Here is a 19,484-nt window from a genome sequence, read left to right on the forward strand (position 1 = left end):
TTATGCTATCTGAACTCACTATGTACCATGAATTGATTAATGTGGACCATGATTTAAACAAGTTGAAAAACTTATTGGGGTGTTACCCTTTAGTGGTCAATTGTACGGAATATGTACTGTACTCTGCAATCTACTAATAAAAGTATTAATTAATCAAACAAACAATGCTGCTAATCCACATTTTAATAGCAATTTTGTTCATCCTTACTTTTAATTGAATAATAATATCAATAAAATCAAATAAAAAAAATGTGTGGATTTATAAGAAACAACAACACCCCTAATGGAAATAATAACTTATCCTCTCTTCAAAGATAAGAAAAAAAAATAGTAACTACATATATGATATTCAATAAATGCACACAACTTAAAGGCCTACTGAAAGCCACTACTACCGACCACACAGTCTGATACTTTATATATCAATGATGAAATATAAACATTGCAACACATGCCAATACGCCCGCTTTAGTTTACTAAATTGCAATTTTAAATTTGCGCCGAACCATCCTGCTGGAACGTCGCGGTATGATGTGCGTGCGCGTGACATCACGCATTGTAAAGGACATTTTGTTCCAGCACCGATCCTAGCTATAAGTCGTCTGCTTTCATCGCATAATTCCACAGTATTCTGGACATCTGTGTTGCTGAATCTTTTGCAATTTGTTCAATGAATAGTGGAGACGTCAAAGAAGAAAGCTGTAGGTGGGAAGGGGTGTATTGCAGCCGCCTTTAGCAACACAAACACAGCCGGTGTTTTATTGTTTACATTTCCGAAAGATGACGGTGAATTTTTACTATGGAACACAGATGTCAAGCGAACACGGTTGGATTAGACCACACACACAAAGTACAGTGTATTATGCAGCGATCATTTCGAAAGATCGTGTTTCGAAGAGGGTCCCTTGCGAATGGCAGAGATGGGCATCGCCACCACCCGTCAACTGGTGCTGAAGAAAGGTGCGGGGCCGACCTTCAAGTTGTACAGGTATGACCATATTATCTCGTTAAAACACTAGTAACACAATGAGCAGATAAGGGTTTTTCCAGAATGATACTAGTAAATGTGTCTAATAACATCTAAATCACTCTCACTGTATAGTCTTTATTTTGTTCATTTTATCTAGTCCTTCACTCTCACTTTCCTCATCCACGAATCTTTCATCCTCGCTCAAATTAATGGGGAAATCGTCACTTTCTCGGTCTGAATCGCTCTCGCTACTGGTGGCCATGATTGTGAACAATGTAAGGATTTGAGAGAGTCCACAACCTGTGACGTCACGCGCACATCGTCTGCTTCTTCCGGTACAGACGAGGCTTTTTTATTAGCGACCAAAAGTTGCGAACTTTGTCGTCGATGTTCTCTACTAAATCCTTTCAGCAAAAATATGGCCGTATCGCGACATGATAAAGTATGACACATAAAATGGACCTGCTATCCCCGTTTAAATAAGAAAATCTCATTACAGTAGGCCTTTAAAAAGTAATTCCAGGACAAGATATAACAGTAGAAGATGAGAAGCATTACATACAACATCAAATATACATTCATATTAACCATGCTGTGTTCATAAAGTAAATTTTGCACAATCACTGTTTAAGTGTTTTTAAATTCCTGCAGCTTCCGTGACTGTTACACACTTGTGTTTACTGACTTTATACTTAACCCGGAACATCTTATCACACACAGTTCATCTGAACGGTTTCTCTCCAGTGTGTGTTCTCATGTGTGCTGTCAAGTTTTGTTTTCTGGAGAAAGTCTTCTTACATACAGAGCAAGTAAAAGGTTTCTCTCCGGTATGTGTTCTCATGTGCGTGGACGTGTTAGGCTTTCTGGAGAAACTCTTTTTACAAACAGAGCAAGTAAAAGGTTTCTCTCTAGTATGTATTCTCATGTGTCTGGTCATGACAGTCTTTATAGTGAAACTATTCTTACAAACAGTGCAAGTAAAAGGTTTCTCTCCCGTATGTATTCTCATGTGTGTGGTCATGTCAAACTTTCTGGAGAAACTCCTGTTACAAACAGAGCAAATAAAAGGTTTCTCCCCAGTATGTTTTCTCATGTGTATGGTCATGGCAAGCTTCATGGAGAAACTCTTCTTACAAACAGAGCAAATAAAAGGTTTCTCTCCAGTGTGTGTTCTCATGTGTGTGGTCATGTCAAGCTTTCTGGAGAAACTCTTCTTACAAACAGAGCAAGTAAAAGGTTTCTCTCCAGTATGTGTTCTCATGTGTGTGGTCATGTTACGCTTTGTGGAGAAACTCTTCTTACAAACAAAACAAGTAAAAGGTTTCTCTCCAGTGTGTTTTCCCACATGTATCGTCATGTGTTGCTTTGTGGAGAAACTCTTCTTACAAACAGAGCAAGTAAAAGGTTTCTCTCCAGTATGTGTTCTCATGTGTGTGGTCATGTTACGCTTTGTGGAGAAACTCTTCTTACAAACAGAGCAAGTTAAAGGTTTCTCTCCAGTATGTATTCTCATGTGTATTGTAATATAACTCTTGTGTCTAAATGATTTCCCACATTCAGAGCAGTCAAAGTGTTTGTTGTTAGTGTGATGTCTCGTATCACCTTTAGAGTCATTTTTACTCTCCAAAGGTTCTTGAATGTGGTCACTGTGATCAGAAGAGTGTGACATCATGTGGTCCATGTCTGACAGTGGAGCAAAGATGCTGTCTGGTTCTGACTTTATATCTTCACAATGCTCTCCATCAGCTTCTGTGATGTGTTGACTTACAAGCTCCGCCCCTCTGTTCTCCTCACTTTGACTGTGATGAAGCTGTAAGGACTGAGCTTCATCTTCATCATTAGCCTCCACCAACATTTGAAGCTGCTTCCACAGTTCCTCCTCTTCCTCTTTAATGTGGGAGGGGGCCTGTCGCTCCTTCTGTCCCACACTGGAGCTCCACTCCTGCTGCTTGGAGGGAATCTCTTCATGACTCTCTGCTGACACCTGCTGGACGTCTGCAGAACATACAACACAAATGAGGTGTTACTGTATAGAAGTTTGCAGTATTCAAACTATTCAGATGTGAGCTAGGCCAAACAGACAGTGATGGGCAAGCGGCCTGGAAAATGTAGTAAACTAAGCTACAAGTTACTCTCCATTAAATGTAGCTAAACTATCCTCAGAGAATTGTAGCAAGCTACACTACACGCTACACTGCAAAAGTAGCTTGCCACATCAAAGCTACATTTAACAGCATTTCTATCTATTGGCCCACATGTATAATATCAGTGTTAATGTAACTGAGAGTGTACACATGGACCCAGTGAGGGTCAATTGCTGTTAACTATCTGTCATTGAGCTGGAGACACCTTACAAAACACTCCACAGTGTGCATTCATGTATTTGTTCTTGTATTCCTACCCTTCTTGAGACACCAAGTACCTTCCATATGAGGAGGTGTGAACAAGTTAGGACATAAATCATGGTGCCATTACGGAAAACCGTTGTATCTAATAGAGAATGTCTCATTTGCACCCCCGGTGGTGAAATCTATCAAAATTAGGGTGGTCCCAAAAAGGAGGAATTTTTCAAATTAAATGTGTGTCGGTTTTAAAAGTGCTCCCCTTCTGATCAACATATGAAATAACAAGTGAATGTAAGAAATCGAAATGATCCTGCTTATGCCAAAATGATTTTGAAAAAGTGTATACCGTATTTTTCAGAGTATACGTCGCTCCGGAGTATAAGTCGCACCCGCCGAAAATGCATAATAAAGAAGGAAAAAAACATATAGGTCGCACTGGAGAATAAGTCGCATTTTTTGGGGACATTTATTTGATAAAACCCAACACCAGGAATAGACATTTGATAGGCAATTTGAAATAAATAAAGAATAGTGAACAACAGGCTGAATAAGTGTACTTTATATGAGGCATGAATAACCAACTGAGAAGGTGCCTGCTATGTTAACCTAACATATTATGCTAAGAGTCATTCAAATAACTATAACTTATAGAACATGCTATACCTTTACCAAACTATCTGTCACTCCTAATCCATAAATCCCATGAAATATTATACGTCTAGTCTCTTACGTGAATGAGATAAATAATATTATTTGATATTTTACAGTAATGTGTTAATAATTTCACACATAAGTCGCTTCTGAGTGTAAATCGCACCCTCGGCCAAACTATGAAAAAAACTGTGACTTATAGTCCGGAAAATATGGTGTGTGTGTATATATATATATATATATATATATATATATATATATATATATATATATATATATATTAGTGGTGTGGGAACAAATCAATCCGAAGTTGGGTCGCGATTCTCACGTTGTGCGATTCAGAATCGATTCTCACTTTTTTTTTTTAAATAAATAAAAACTAATCAATGCAACAAAACAATACACAGCAATACCATAACAATGCAATTCAATTCCAAAACCAAACCTGACCCAGCAACACTCAGAACTGCAATAAACAGAGCAATTGAGAGGAGACACAAACACCACACAGAACAAACCAAAAGTAGTGAAACCAAAATGAATATCATCAACAACAGTATCATTATTAGTTATAATTTCAGCATAGCAGTGATTAAAAATCCCTCATTGACATTATCATTAGACATTTATAAAAAAAAAAAAAAAAAAGAACAATAGTGTCACAGTGGCTTACACTTGCATGGCATCTCATAACCTCGATCCTGACCTCATGGTAAACTACCGACCGGTGTCTCACCTTCCCTTTATTTCAAAAATCCTCGAAAAAATTGTTGCGGAGCAGTTAAATGAACACTTAGCGTCTAACAATCTATGTGAAACCTTTCAATCCGGTTTCAGGGCAAATCACTCCACGGAGACAGCCCTCGCAAAAATGACTAATGATCTATTGCTAACGATGGACTCTGATGCGTCATCTATGTTGCTGCTCCTCGATCTTAGCGCTGCTTTCGATACCGTCGATCATAATATTTTATTAGAACGTATCAAAACACGAATTTGTATGTCAGACTTAGCCCTGTCTTGGTTTAACTCTTATCTTACTGATAGGATGCAGTGTGTCTCCCATAACAATGTGACCTCGGACTACGTTAAGGTAACGTGTGGAGTTCCCCAGGGTTCGGTCCTTGGCCCTGCACTCTTCAGCATCTACATGCTGCCGCTAGGTGACATCATACGCAAATACGGTGTTAGCTTTCACTGTTATGCTGATGACACCCAACTCTACATGCCCCTAAAGCTGACCAACATGCCGGATTGTAGTCAGCTGGAGGCGTGTCTTAATGAAATTAAACAATGGATGTCCGCTAACTTTTTGCAACTCAACGCCAAAAAAACGGAAATGCTGATTATCGGTCCTGCTAGACACCGAACTCTATTTAATAATACAACTCTAACATTTGACAACCAAACAATTAAACAAGGCGACACGGTAAAGAATCTGGGTATTATCTTCGACCCAACTCTCTCCTTTGAGGCACACATTAAAAGCGTTACTAAAACGGCCTTCTTTCATCTCCGTAATATCGCTAAAATTCGCTCCATTCTGTCCACTAAAGACGCTGAGATCATTATCCATGCGTTTGTTACGTCTCGCCTCGACTACTGTAACGTATTATTTTCGGGTCTCCCCATGTCTAGCATTAAAAGATTACAGTTGGTACAAAATGCGGCTGCTAGACTTTTGACAAGAACAAGAAAGTTTGATCACATTACGCCTGTACTGTATATACCTTTATATACATATATACATACATATATACCTATACTGTATATACCTTTATATACATATATACATACATATATACCTATACTGGCTCACCTGCACTGGCTTCCTGTGCACTTAAGATGTGACTTTAAGGTTTTACTACTTACGTATAAAATACTACACGGTCTAGCTCCATCCTATCTTGCCGATTGTATTGTACCATATGTCCCGGCAAGAAATCTGCGTTCAAAGGACTCCGGCTTATTAGTGATTCCCAAAGCCCCAAAAAAGTCTGCGGGCTATAGAGCGTTTTCCGTTCGGGCTCCAGTACTCTGGAGATGCCCTCCCGGTAACAGTTCGAGATGCCACCTCAGTAGAAGCATTTAAGTCTCACCTTAAAACTCATTTGTATACTCTAGCCTTTAAATAGACTCCCTTTTTAGACCAGTTGATCTGCTGTTTCTTTTCTTTTTCTTCTATGTCCCACTCTCCCCTGTGGAGGGGGTCCAGTCCGATCCGGTGGCCATATACTGCTTGCCTGTACTGCTTGCCTGTGTATCGGCTGGGGACATCTCTGCGCTGCTGATCCGCCTCCGCTTGGGATGGTTTCCTGCTGGCTCCGCTGTGAACGGGACTCTCGCTGCTGTGTTGGATCCGCTTTGGACTGGACTCTCGCGACTGTGTTGGATCCATTGTGGACTGCACTTTCACAGTATCATGTTAGACCCGCTCGACATCCATTGCTTTCCTCCTCTCTAAGGTTCTCATAGTCATTATTGTCACCGACGTCCCACTGGGTCATTATTGTCACCGACGTCCCACTGGGTGTGAGTTTTCCTTGCCCTTATGTGGGCCTACCGAGGATGTCGTGGTGGTTTGTGCAGCCCTTTGAGACACTAGTGATTTAGGGCTATATAAGTAAACATTGATTGATTGATTGATAAGCTGGACAACACACTGTGTCCAATGTTTTCACAAAGATAAAATAAGTCATATTTTTTGGTTCGTTTAATAGTTAAAAAACATTTACATTATTGCAATCAGTTGATAAAACATTGTCCTTTACAATTATAAATGTTCTTTTACAAAAATGTATTACTCTGCTAGCATGTCAGCCGACTGGGGTAGATCCTGCTGAAATCTATGTATTGAATGAATACAGAATCCTTTTGAATCGGAAAAATATCGTTTTTGAATTGGGAATCATGTTGAATCGAAAAAAATCGATATCTAATCGAATCACAACCCCAAGAATAGATACTGAATCGAATCGTGGGACACCCAAAGATTTTCAGCCCTAATACATATATACATACATACACATACATATATATATATATATATATATATATATATATATATATATATATATATATATATATGTAGTGAGGTCCACAAGTATCTTGTACACCCTGCAATTTTGTGAGTTCTCCCTCTTAGAAATTAGGGAGAGGTGTGAAATGTTCATCATAGCTGTATTTCCACTTTTACAGACATAATCTAAAAAGAAAAATCCGGAAATCACATTGTATGATTTTTTTTTCATGATTTATTTGTATGTTACTGGGGTTCATAAGTATTTGTACACATGAGAATATCAGTGTTAATACTTAGTGTAGAGCAATTACAGAGGTCAAAGGTTTCCTTTAGTTGTTCAGCAGGTTTGCACACACGGCAACAGGGATGTTGGCCCACTCCTCCACACAAATCTTCTCTAGAACTGTCAGGTTTCAGGGCTGTCACCGACCAACAAAAAGTTTCAGCTCCCTCCAAAGATTTTCTATTGGATTTATATGTGGAGACTGGCTAGGCCACTCCAAAACCTTGATATGCTTGGTATGGAACCAGTCCTTGGTTATCCTGGCTGTGTGCTTCGTGTTGGAAGACCCAGCCACGATCCATCTTCAATGCTCTAAATGAGAGAAGGAGGTTTTTGGCCAAAATCTCTCAATACGTGGCCCCATTCACCCTCTCCGGAATCGAGTGCAGTCGCCCTGTCCCCTTTGCTGAAAAGCACCCTCAAAGCATGATCTTTCCACACCCATGCTTCACTGTAGGAATGGTGTTCTTGGGATGATACTCAGCCGTCTTTTTCCTCCTAACCCGACGAGTGGATTTTACACCAACATTTTCTATTTTGGTCTCATCTGACCACATGACTTCCTCCCATGACTCCTGTGGATCATCCAGATGGCCATTGGCAAACTTCAGACGGGCCTGGACATGGGCTGGCTTAAGCAGGGGAACCTTCCGTGCCATGCATGATTTTAAACCGTAGCGTTCTACTGATAGTAGCCTTAGAGACAGGAGTCCCAGCTCATTCACCAGCTCCTGCCGTGTAGTTCCGGGCTGATGCCTCACTTTTCTTATCATGAGTGATGCCCCGCTAGGAGAGATCTTACATCGAGCCCCAGTCCGAGGTAGATTAGCAGTCATGTTTAGCCTCTTCCATGTTCTAACAATTTCTGCAACAGTTGATCTATTCTCACCAAGCTGCTTCTCAATTGTCACATAGCCTTTTCCAGCTTTGTGGAGCTCTACAATTTTGTATCTAGGGTTCTTCTGACAGCTCTTTGGTCTTGTCCATAGTAGAAGGTGGATCTTGACTGACTGTGGGCTGCACATGTGACTTTAAGGAGCTCAAAAGAGTGGTGGGTGGGTGTTTAGTTGTGGGTTGAAGGTGGACTTTTTTAAGGTAGAATGACATCTCTTTGAGAGTCATAATTATTGCTGATTCTCACGTGTGCAAATACTTATGAACCCCAGTAACATACAAATGTATCATAAAAAAAATCATACAATGTGATTTCCGGATTTGTCTTTTTTGATTATGTCTCTTAACAGGGGAAATACGTCCATGATGGACATTTCAGACCTCTCACTAATTTCCAAGTGGGAGAACTTGCAAAAATGCAGGGTGTGCAAATACTTGTGAACCTCACTGTGTATATATATATATATACACATACATATATACATACATTATATATATATATATATATATATATATATATATATATATATATATATATATATATATATATATATATATATATATATACATATATACATAGATATACATATATATACATGCACACACACACACATGTACACACACATATAAATATATATATATATATATATATATATATTTATACACACACTCCTCTCTGAGCTGCCACCTTATCATGGTAGAGGAGTGTGCGTGTCCCAATAATCCTAGGAGCCCTGTTGTCCGGTGGCTTTATGCCCCCTTGGTAGGGTCTACCAAGAGAAACTGGTCCTAGGTCAGACAAAGAGCAGCGCGAAGACCTTTTTGAAAAATACAAACGAAGGACCCAGATTTCCCTCGCCTGGACGCAGGTCACTAGGGCCCCCCATCGTGTCCCCGGAGGTGGGACACGATGGCGAGCGCCTGGTTCCCATGGGCACAGCCCGAAGAGGCCACGTGGGTTCCCCCCTCCAATGGGCTCACCACCCATAGCAGGGGTCATAGAGGTCGGGTGCGATGTGAGCTGGGCGGTAGCCGAAGGCAGGGCACTTGGCGGGTCCGATCCTCGGCTACATCTTGGGACGTGGAATGTCACCTCCCTGGGGGGGAACGGAGCCTGAGCTAGTGCGCGAAGTAAAGAAGTTCCGGCTAGATATAGTCGGACTCACTTCGACGCTCAGCAAGGGCTGTGGAACCAGTTCTCTCGAGAGGGACTGGACTCTCTTCCACACTGGCGTTGCACTCAGTGGGAGGTGGCGGGCTGGGGTGGCTATTCTTGTTGCCCCCTGGCTCAAAGCCTGGACGTTGGAGTTCAACCTGGTGGAGAGGGTAGCCTCCCTCCGCCTTCGGGTGGGGGGACGGGTCCTGACTGTTGTTTGTGCTTACGCACCAAACGGCAGTTCAGAGTACCCACCCTTTTTGGGTACACTCGAAGGAGTACAGGAGAGTGCTCCCCCGGGTGATTCCCTTGTCCTACTGGGGGACTTCAACGCTCATGTTGGCAACGACAGTGAAACCTGGAGAGGCGTGATTGGGAAGAATGGCCGCCCCGATCTGAACCCAAGTGGTGTTTTGTTATTGGACTTTTGTGCTCGTCACAGATTGTCCATAACAAACACCTTGTTCAAACATAAGGGTGTCCATATGTGCACTTGGCACCAGGACACCCTAGGCCGCAGTTCCATGATCGACTTTGTAGTTGTGTCATCGGATTTGCGGCCTCATGTTTTGGACACTCGGGTGAAGAGAGGGGCAGAGCTTTCTACCGATCACCACCTGGTGGTGAGTTGGCTGCGATGGTGGGGGAGGATGCCGGACAGACCTGGGAGGCCCAAACGCATTGTGAGGGTCTGCTGGGAACGTCTGGCAGAGTCTCCTGTCAGACAAAGTTTCAATTCCCACCTCCGGAAAAACTTTGAACATATCACGAGGGAGGCGCTGGTAGTGGCGTTCTGTACAAAAAGTTAACTTTAATTTAGTGTTGTTTTGATATGCCATATTAGTGACATCATGCACAAAAGTGCACTATGAGCTTGTTTTAAAATGTCTCTGACAATCTTGCACTTTGTTTGGAAATGACATGAATGTTTGTGCCATTGCTCAATAACTGTTTAATAAATACACTTTTGCTAATTTGACTTAGTTGTGGTTTCCCTCTCTGCATGAAAGTTTAAAAGTAGCATATATGAATGCAGTATGAAGAAGAATGTTTGAATGTAGACACATAGAATCATCATACTGCTGTGATTATATGCATCAAGTGTTCATTCAAGGCTAAGGCAAAATATCCACATATATATGCTGTATCGTGATGTGGACTAAACATATTGACATATTAATGAAAGGCCATATCGCCCAGCCCAGTTAGAATGTGATTTATTTTTTTTTATATATCCACCATCATGTCTTTTATAATGATTGTGAACGATAGAAAAATTCCCCCAAAAAGTGTGGTTCCCCTCTAAATTCCAATGATTAGATTTAAGACTTGAAGTGTATGAGCATGAAGTGATGAAGCCTACTTGGATGAGAGGACAAAGGTCTTGTAAGACAAAGTGAAGAGTCCAGTTGTGATGGATTGAATGCCCTGAGAATAAAATGTTGTGCTTACTTGGACTGTGATGAAGCTGTGAGGACTCAGGTGGTTTGTCTTCATGCTCTTCAGTCTTCACAGAGACAACAGTCAGTGGAAACTTGCTGACATCAGCCTCCTCCTGCCCTACAGGACACTCTCCCTCCTGACTCATCCACACTTCCTCCTCTTCCTCTTTAATGTGAGGGGGCTGTGGATCCTCCTCTTCCTCTTTAATGTGAGGGGGCTGCTGGACATCTGTTGGGTAAATAAGTAAATAAGATCAAGAGGGAATAGAAATAGTTTTGGACTGACACTGTTAACACAATGACATTAAATGTGTTGTTTTGTGTGTTGTGTTAAAAGCGTGTCTAGTAAAACAACCAATACAAATACGGGAAATACCTCCTTTTTTCCCAAAATTAATTCAAAAGTGGTACAGTGAGTACAAAAACCGACCTGTAAATTTGATGGGAGGCAATTTGAAAAGTGTTTTATAAGTATGAGGCAGCATTGATTGAGCCTTTTTTAACCTTACACTCACTGATGTTAAGTGTGTAAATATTTTATTGTGTATATTGTCTATAAAACCTGAACTTTATCTCTAAATTTAACCATGATCTTGTAATGACATAGTCATTATCATAACTTCAATATCATGAAAATAAAAATCTAAAATTCCAAAATAACTTAAATAGTTTGTTATTGTCATCATGCAAAACACATTTTTGTGGTCATTTTGTTGGCTGGGCCAAAAGGAACTTTGACCACAAACATGTGGTGTTTTATGGAGTATCTCCATCAACAAATCCTCTTTAGGAATTGGAGACCATCTACGACACGCTGAAGGAAAGTCAGTCACCTTTATGTTCTTTTAATAATTCAAGTTGTTGAATACTTTGGTTATTGAAAATACATGTTTAATTTTAGTTATTGATCCATGTAAGTCCCAATCAGGAAGTGGTTAAGGTGGGGGGCAGGGTTGAGGTGGGTGGGGTTTGGTGCTAGCAAGAGTGTATATTGTAGCTTCCCGGAAGAGTTAGTGCTGCAAGGGTTCTGGGTATTTGTTCTGTTACGGTGCGAATGTTCTCCCGAAATGTGTTTGTCACTCTTGTTTGGTGTGGGTTCACGGTGTGGCGCATATTTGTAACAGTGTTAAAGTTGTTTATATGGCCACACTTAGTGTGACCTGTCTGGCTGTTGATCAAGTATGCCTTGCATTCACTTGTGTGTGTGTGTGTGTGTGTGTGTGTGTGTGTGTGTGTGTAAAAGCCGCATATATTATACGACCAGTTGCTGAGAACAACAAAGGCAGCAAAGGCATGCCCCCAATATTGTTGTCCGGGTGGAAATCGAGAGAAATTTGGGAGAATGGTTGTCCCGGGAGATTTTCGGGAGGGGCACTGAAATTCGGGAGTCTCCCGGGAAAATCGGGAGGGTTGGCAAGTATGCCATGTACCTGTTTAAATATTTCAAAAATGTAAAATATATTCACCATTACAACACCAAAGGCAGTTGTAAAAATCACATTCAACCCAGATCTCACTCCAAAAAAGGTTCTGATTTGTGTGCCTTCTATATCACCAAAATGTGGAACACCCTATCAAAAAGAAAATACATTACAGGTTGCGGCTACTCGTAACTGGGAATACAAAGCCTTTTACCTACTTCAACTATATTTTCCTGCAGTATATTTGTATTTGAAATGCTACTTTCTACATAGTAATGTGTGAATTAAAATATATTTCAACTGAATGTTGTCTGTCTATCTGTGTCGGCCTTGCGATGAGGTGGCGACTTGTCCAGGGTGTACCTCGCCTTCCGCCCGATTGTAGCTGAGATAGGCGCCAGCTCCCCCCGTGACCCCGAAAGGGAATAAGCGGTAGAAAATGGATGGATGGATGAAAGCATCTCAGGCTTTCTTGCAGCAGTGAATGTGTGCCGTGATGAAAGTGTACCCTTTCCTATGCAAACTTCTCATAACTCCTTCAATCAATCAATCACACATTGTTACAAACTGAGAGGAACATCAACCTCAAACTGTCTCCTTTTCATGAAGAATCTAAGTCAAAGCATTGCATCATCCCCACAAGACAAAGCATGTTCTGTTGAAAAAGAGTGTTAATTATCAAATATAAAGTTAGTAAAGATGTGAGCGTAAGAAGTCAACAAACCTGTTCTGTGTAACACAACTTGATGTTTCTTGAAAACAGCGTCCAGTAGTTGATGTTGTCGCTCCTTCTCCTCTTTTGTTGGACAAAGTTCCTCCTCATACTTTGCTATCCTTCTTTGGCACATTTTCACACAATCACAACACTTTACTCTCACACTTGATCTCTACTTAGCGATGTGTTGATAACTTCTGTGTCTTCTGTTAGCAGCTAACAAGCTAAGCGAACTAGCACAAGAGGCGATAAAGTGCGCTCAGACTAATGTATCCGGATACAAACAATGACTAAGAATGTTTCATCTACTACACGACACATATATGCGTACATGTATGCACTAAATACAAATAGAGAAACAATAATGGCCAGTGGCCACGTTTAGGCCTTCTCCGTCAAACGCCATTTTGCTTTTTACTCCTTCGTCCATCCATCCATCCATTTTCTGCCGCTTATTCCCGTTCGGGGTCGCGGGGGGCGCTGGCGCCTATCTCAGCTACAATCGGGCGGAAGGCGGGGTACACCCTGGACAAGTCGCCACCTCATCGCAGGGCCAATCTTCTTTGGATTTCCAGCAGACTAGTAGAGCATCTTAAGCCTCCACTGTTTCTTAACGGGACTTCTTCGTCCTGTCCTGTGGTCCATACTACATTCTACAGTACAGGAGGTTGTCCTATCAACTTTTCAATGGACCACTTCCAACTTGGCTTCGTCGCTCGTCTTCTTTGTTTGTTGAATGGCGGTTAGGATACATGGAGGGCACTAGGACCGCTCTTTGTGGCCGCAGGAAGAGCAGCAGAAAGTTTCTCTGAAGAAAAAAATAGGTGAGTGAATAAGCTTTTTATTTTATTTTTATTGTGTATATATATATATATATATATATATATATATATATATATATATATATATATATATATATATATATGTAACGGTGTAGAAAACAGAATATCCTTATGCTTGATTAAATTATGAATGAAGTGTTGCAACAGCGCCTGTTGCTGGCGAGAAGTGGTATGTAGGTCACCTGTGGGAAGTGGTATGTAGGTCACCTGTGGGAAGTGGTATGTAGGTCACCTGTGGGAAGTGCTCAGAACTGTGATGCCTCCAAACTGGTGAGACACGTTTTTGTATTGTCCGGGATTGATTACTATTTAGTGAATATTGACTGTTTATATTTTGATTAGTACTTTGTAACAGACACATAAAAAGTTTCGCTAATTGGTATTGACCAAAACTGTATCCTAGAGTGATATTTTAAAGACAATAACACACTTTTACTGTGTAAACTAATTGGTGATTATTGATGTGTTATTTAGAGAATCCCGTGACCCAAGTGGACTCACAGTCTCACAAGTATCACTGTTTTACAGGTAATATTATATTTCATGCCACTGTGTTTGTTTGGCTGTTCACATATTTGTCCTCACCTATTGTTATGATGCTAATGCTAGCATGGCTAGGCCGCAGCCTGGTTTATCAACCGCATGGTTTGAAGCAGCCATTTTGGATGCGAGGTGTGTTTAGGGACATCCTGTAAAATGTAGTTTCTGTAAATTTACTGTGTATTTTGCATATAAAAAAAAAGGATTATTGTTCATTTGAGCACACCATTGTCAGTACATGTGAAACCATTGAAGAAATTAATATGATAATTAGTATAAAGATTTGGTCTAAACACTATACGATCACACCCAAATGTAACATGTTGTTTGTACAATGAAACTATGGTTTGTTATGTCAAACATCAGAACTGGGACGGCGTGGCGCAGTGGGAGAGTGGCCGTGCGCAACCCGAGGGTCCAGGGTTCAAATCCCACCTTGTACCAACCTCGTCACGTCCGTTGTGTCCTGAGCAAGACACTTCACCCTTGCTCCTGATGGGTTCTGGTTGGCGCCTTGCATGGCAGCTCCCTCCATCAGTGTGTGAATGTGTGTGTGAATGGGTAAATGTGGAAGTAGTGTCAAAGCGCTTTGAGTACCTTCAAGGTAGAAAAGCGCTATACAAGTACAACCCATTTATCATTTATCATTTAACTGTGACGCCTCCAAACTGAGAATCCCGTGACCCAAGTGGACTCACAGTCTCACAATTTGCACTGTTTTACAGGACACTGTTATTAAAGAAATTCATAATCCACCTGGTGCCAGTGATATGTTGAAGGGACAGCAGTGTGGAGCTGCATTTTGCCACATCCAGTTGTGGACCGTCACATATATATATGTATATATTTTTTTATTATTATTTTTTTCCCTACAGGCTGTGCTTCTAACATAGTCTTAATACGTTTTTCCTATTGTTCTTCTTTTCTTTATGATCAATCAGAAGTGTCACCAGGACGTCCCCTGGCCCTAACACTCCATGAAGGACATTTACGGCCATTGACTTTTGTCTTATATGGACATTCACATGGACATTGTTAACATCCATATTATCAACCTTTCTGTTTGGTCCTTGTGTGCCAGCTGTTTAATGGCAAATGTTTTTGAAGAAACGGCAAATGTTCAGTTTTGCACATTTTACATTGATCAGGATTCATTTTATTTAAGTATGACGTTTAGCAAGCGCTCTTTTTCACACTGCTGTGGCGGTGTGCGCGGACCTCTCTTTCTTTCTTGTTCTTGTAAGTGTTCAGTTTTGATCCAGCATCCATCCCAATTGTTTTTTAAAAAAAATTCACCCTATGTTTTGCACATTTTGGAAAAATAATTGTATGGTTGAAGAATACAATTTTCTTGTGATTATGGTATGGATTGGACTTACAGTAAGTGCAACAGTGGTCTAGTGGAGGTGTTAAGTTGATTGTTCTAAGCAGTTTGGCATTTTTAAGCATTTTGGCATTTTTAAGCATTTTTGAAGCATTTTTTCAGGCCCGGACTGAAATAGGGGTAACCCAAATTTTATAAGGGACACCAAAAATGTTCCGACTGCCTGCAAGATGTCCCTTATTTCAAAGTCTGGGTGTTGGCAACCCTAATGGTTTGAAAAAGGCATTTTTTCGCTGATGCACTTAATGAAGTACGACGTGCGAATAGATGAAAATATTTAAAAAACAATTATAAAGGTCTCCGTTCAAAATATTCTAAATACAGCATGCAATGTTTTTCAGAACTTTTTCTAAACTTTCTGGGCTTTTGGTGGAAGGACACAATATTACAGATTTGAAACTCTGAAATTAGACAATTATTTACTATTTCCTATTTGCTGTATTTTCTCTGGAACAAAACAAACAAAAAAAATACTCAGAACCAAAGGCAAAGGAGTTAATGAAAAAAAAATAAAAAAAAATAAACCCAGAATTGACCACTTAAAAAAACGTTTAAGATGTTTTGCAATTGAAGACAACACTTGTTCTTTCTGCTGAAGAGAAATAAAATAAACCGTTTATTTTAAGAATGTTTGCAAAGTAAATCTCTGTGGGATGATGTACAATATTGGCTTTTGCTTGACACTCCAAACTTGTTTTCTGAAATTGATAATGTTTTGGGGATCTTAAAAAAAACAACAACATATGTTTAAAACACAATAATTGAAAATTGTGTTTCATCCACAAATGTAAAAACTTTGTAAAAACAAAACCATCCCTCCATAAACAATTCAGACATTTCATTTAATATTTATATTGCATAAAGGTCTGGGGACATACATGTAAAACAATCACAACACAATCATCATATAATAAAAGAAATTAATAAAAATAATTAATAAAATGGATTATAGAGACCCAACAAATGATTAATTAAATCACACATTTTAAAATTGTATAAAAGACAACTGTTGAAATGATGTATAAAGTAAATAATAATATGCTTCCTGAAGTGGTCCAGAAGATGTTTCAGATGTGAACCAGTACATATGTATATCATATAAAGGTGATAATCTATGGGATGATTAATTATTAGAAATAAAATGTCACACTTCAATATTTCAAACACCTATAGAAAACACTATTATGAATAAGTCTAATATTGTATGATGAATATATATACACTTGCATCTTTTTAATGTATGTCAAATATGTCTTGTACTGTTTACTCTCACCTTTTCAGTCAAATTGTTCTGTTCAATTTTTAATAAAAGTACACAATGTTGCATATTAATGCAGGTACTCGACTAAAAAAAAAAAAACACTAATACAAAATATCTAATCCATAAATGTAGAAGCATATTAGAATAGTATTACACAAATAATGTTACACATACAGTCACACATTTTAAAAAGAAATTATTTTGTATAAAATATATGTACACTAAATGTAATTTGAATGTATCACATGTTTTGTACTGTTTTGGATTTACTGACCTTAGAAAAATTGTTCCTTTTGTAATTGATGTCAATATAAAAGTAAACAATGTTGCATATTAATGCATGCAATGGGCTGCTAAAATGTTGTATAAATATAGAAGCATGTTAACAAGATTGTGTTAGACAAACAACAATGTCACACATGTTATATGTGCTGATGTTGTTAGAAAGTCAAAATGAAAGTCTGGACAGTTTATTTCAAATCCTGCAGTTTCATTTGCTGCTGCTGTTCTCACCAGCACACTTGTGTTTCTTACACTGCTACTTAGAAGACAATCTTTCACCACACACACTGCAACTCAACACTTTCTCTCCTGGGTGTCTTCTCATGTGTCTTACAAGGTTTGATCGATGACGAAAACTTATGTTGCAGATTGAACAGGAAAGTGATTTTTCACCAGTGTGTGTTCTCATGTGTCTTTTCACATCTGTACTTCTTGTAAAACCTTTACCACAGGTTGAACAGGAAAAAGGTTTTTCTCCGGTGTGTGTTCTCATGTGTACTTTCAAAATGTACCTTTGAGTAAAATCTTTACCACAGATTGAACACGAAAAATGTCTTTCTCCAGTGTGTGTTCTCATGTGTTCTTTCAGAAGACTTTAAAAGTGCTGAGTGAATTTAAAAGTTTTGTGAGAGTGAGAAGATGTGAAGTGAGTGTTGTCAGTGTGACATGTCTTATCATCTTTAGAGTCTTCATCATCAGTGTCAGGAGAGTGTGACGTTGTGTCCTCACTATCTGATAGTGGAGCTAAGAGCTTGTCTGCTTGTGATCCTCCACAGTGGTCTCCATCAGCTTCTGTTGTCATGTGTTGTGTTGAGCTGCTGCTTGGAGGCTCCCCCCCTCCCCTCTCCTCACTTTCACCTTTCACCTCATCATCTTCACTCTTCACAGGGACACCAGTCACTGGGAACATCAGTCCTTCAATATGCTCTCCCTCCTGACTAAGGCTGTGTTCCTCCTCTTCTTCTTTAATGTGTGAGATCTGTGGCGCCTCTTCTTCCTTTTTAAAGTGGTAGGTCAGTGGCTCCTCCTTGTTCAGTTTAATGTTGGGGGTCAGTGGATCATTCACTTTCTTTATAAAGTGTGGGGTCTCTGGTACCTCCTCTTCCTCTTTAAAATGGAGGAAGAGTGGGTCCTTGTCTTCCTCTTTCAAGTAAGAGGGCTGAGGCTCCTCCTTCACCATCCTGAAGCTCCACTCCTGTTGCTCAGAGAGAAGATGTTCTTCACAGACGTCTGCAAGACACATTATAATGACTTTTATGAGAAATAAACAGAACTTTTCCTAATGTGTTTGTTTCAACTCTGAAGTTGCACGCAAGGAACAAACTGAGCCCACACAAACCCTCATGGTAGCACAAGACATTGTTCTATCCTTCCTGGGTGGGCACACACACACACACACACACACACACATTAACATGTCTAACATAGTAGCCTCTCCATTTTTTAAAAGTTTTATAGAGTGTATAGTTGACATACACACTACTGTTAAATGAAATATATTAGATGTACAGAGATGACAGACAAGTCCTTCATAGATTTTCAAAACAACTGACATCTGACAAATCAGACAGTTAGTATCAGACTGTAAAATTCATGGTCATCTTTAATGGATTGATCAGTCAAATCATACTGTCAGTGACCTATTGATCACATTAAATTCCGGGGGCGTGGCTTAGAGGTCATAAACCATTTTGATTGATGGGTTTTTGACTATTTGACAGAGAGTGGGTGTTATATTCTCTTATGGCCCCCACCTGTGGAACAGCCTGCCAGAGAGCCTCAGGACTGCAGAGATCGTTGATGTATTTTTTAAAAGGGCTAAGGACACACCTTTTTAATCAGACTTTTTACTGATCATGTTCAACTCCTGTTTTTTTATTATTCATTGTATTGTATTCTATCAGTGTGTCTGAGAAGAATTGGGGCCAATCCCTCTTTGTGCCATTTTTAATAAAGCTATTGAGGATGCCCCCATGTTGCTCTCATATTGTTTTTGTGTCAGTCTAATAATTGACTGTAATATTATTTTCTACATGTTTGTAGTAAGCTAGTTAGCTTGTTTTTATACCTTTTGTACTTGCTTGTGTTATACATTTTCGATATAATGTATTCTTATTAGAAGCATTTTAAATATTTTTGTCGTCCATGGTTGATTATTCTTTCTCTGCTTTCTACTGAGTTGTTTCCATGGACAATGTTTGTCATAAAAAAAAATCAACGTGTTTAAGAAATGTTCATATGCTTCATCAACATCATTTTCATTGGACACATTGTCC

General features: G+C 39.6%; 1 protein-coding gene across 1 annotated transcript; it reads right to left on the reverse strand.

Moving 5' to 3' along the window:
• Window positions 1-249: 249 nt before the first annotated feature.
• LOC133547838 (gastrula zinc finger protein XlCGF57.1-like) lies at window positions 250-13,315 on the reverse strand. Its single transcript, XM_061893333.1, has 3 exons — window positions 12,909-13,315; window positions 10,774-10,992; window positions 250-2,965 (listed from the first exon to the last, which is right to left on the reverse strand). Exons 1-3 carry the CDS (start codon window positions 13,030-13,032, stop codon window positions 1,692-1,694), a joined length of 1,617 nt encoding a protein of 538 aa, XP_061749317.1. The 5' UTR covers window positions 13,033-13,315; the 3' UTR covers window positions 250-1,691.
• Window positions 13,316-19,484: the final 6,169 nt, after the last annotated feature.

This window comes from Nerophis ophidion, unplaced genomic scaffold (genome assembly GCF_033978795.1).
Source record: "Nerophis ophidion isolate RoL-2023_Sa unplaced genomic scaffold, RoL_Noph_v1.0 HiC_scaffold_209, whole genome shotgun sequence".
NCBI classification, from domain to species: Eukaryota; Metazoa; Chordata; class Actinopteri; order Syngnathiformes; family Syngnathidae; genus Nerophis; species Nerophis ophidion.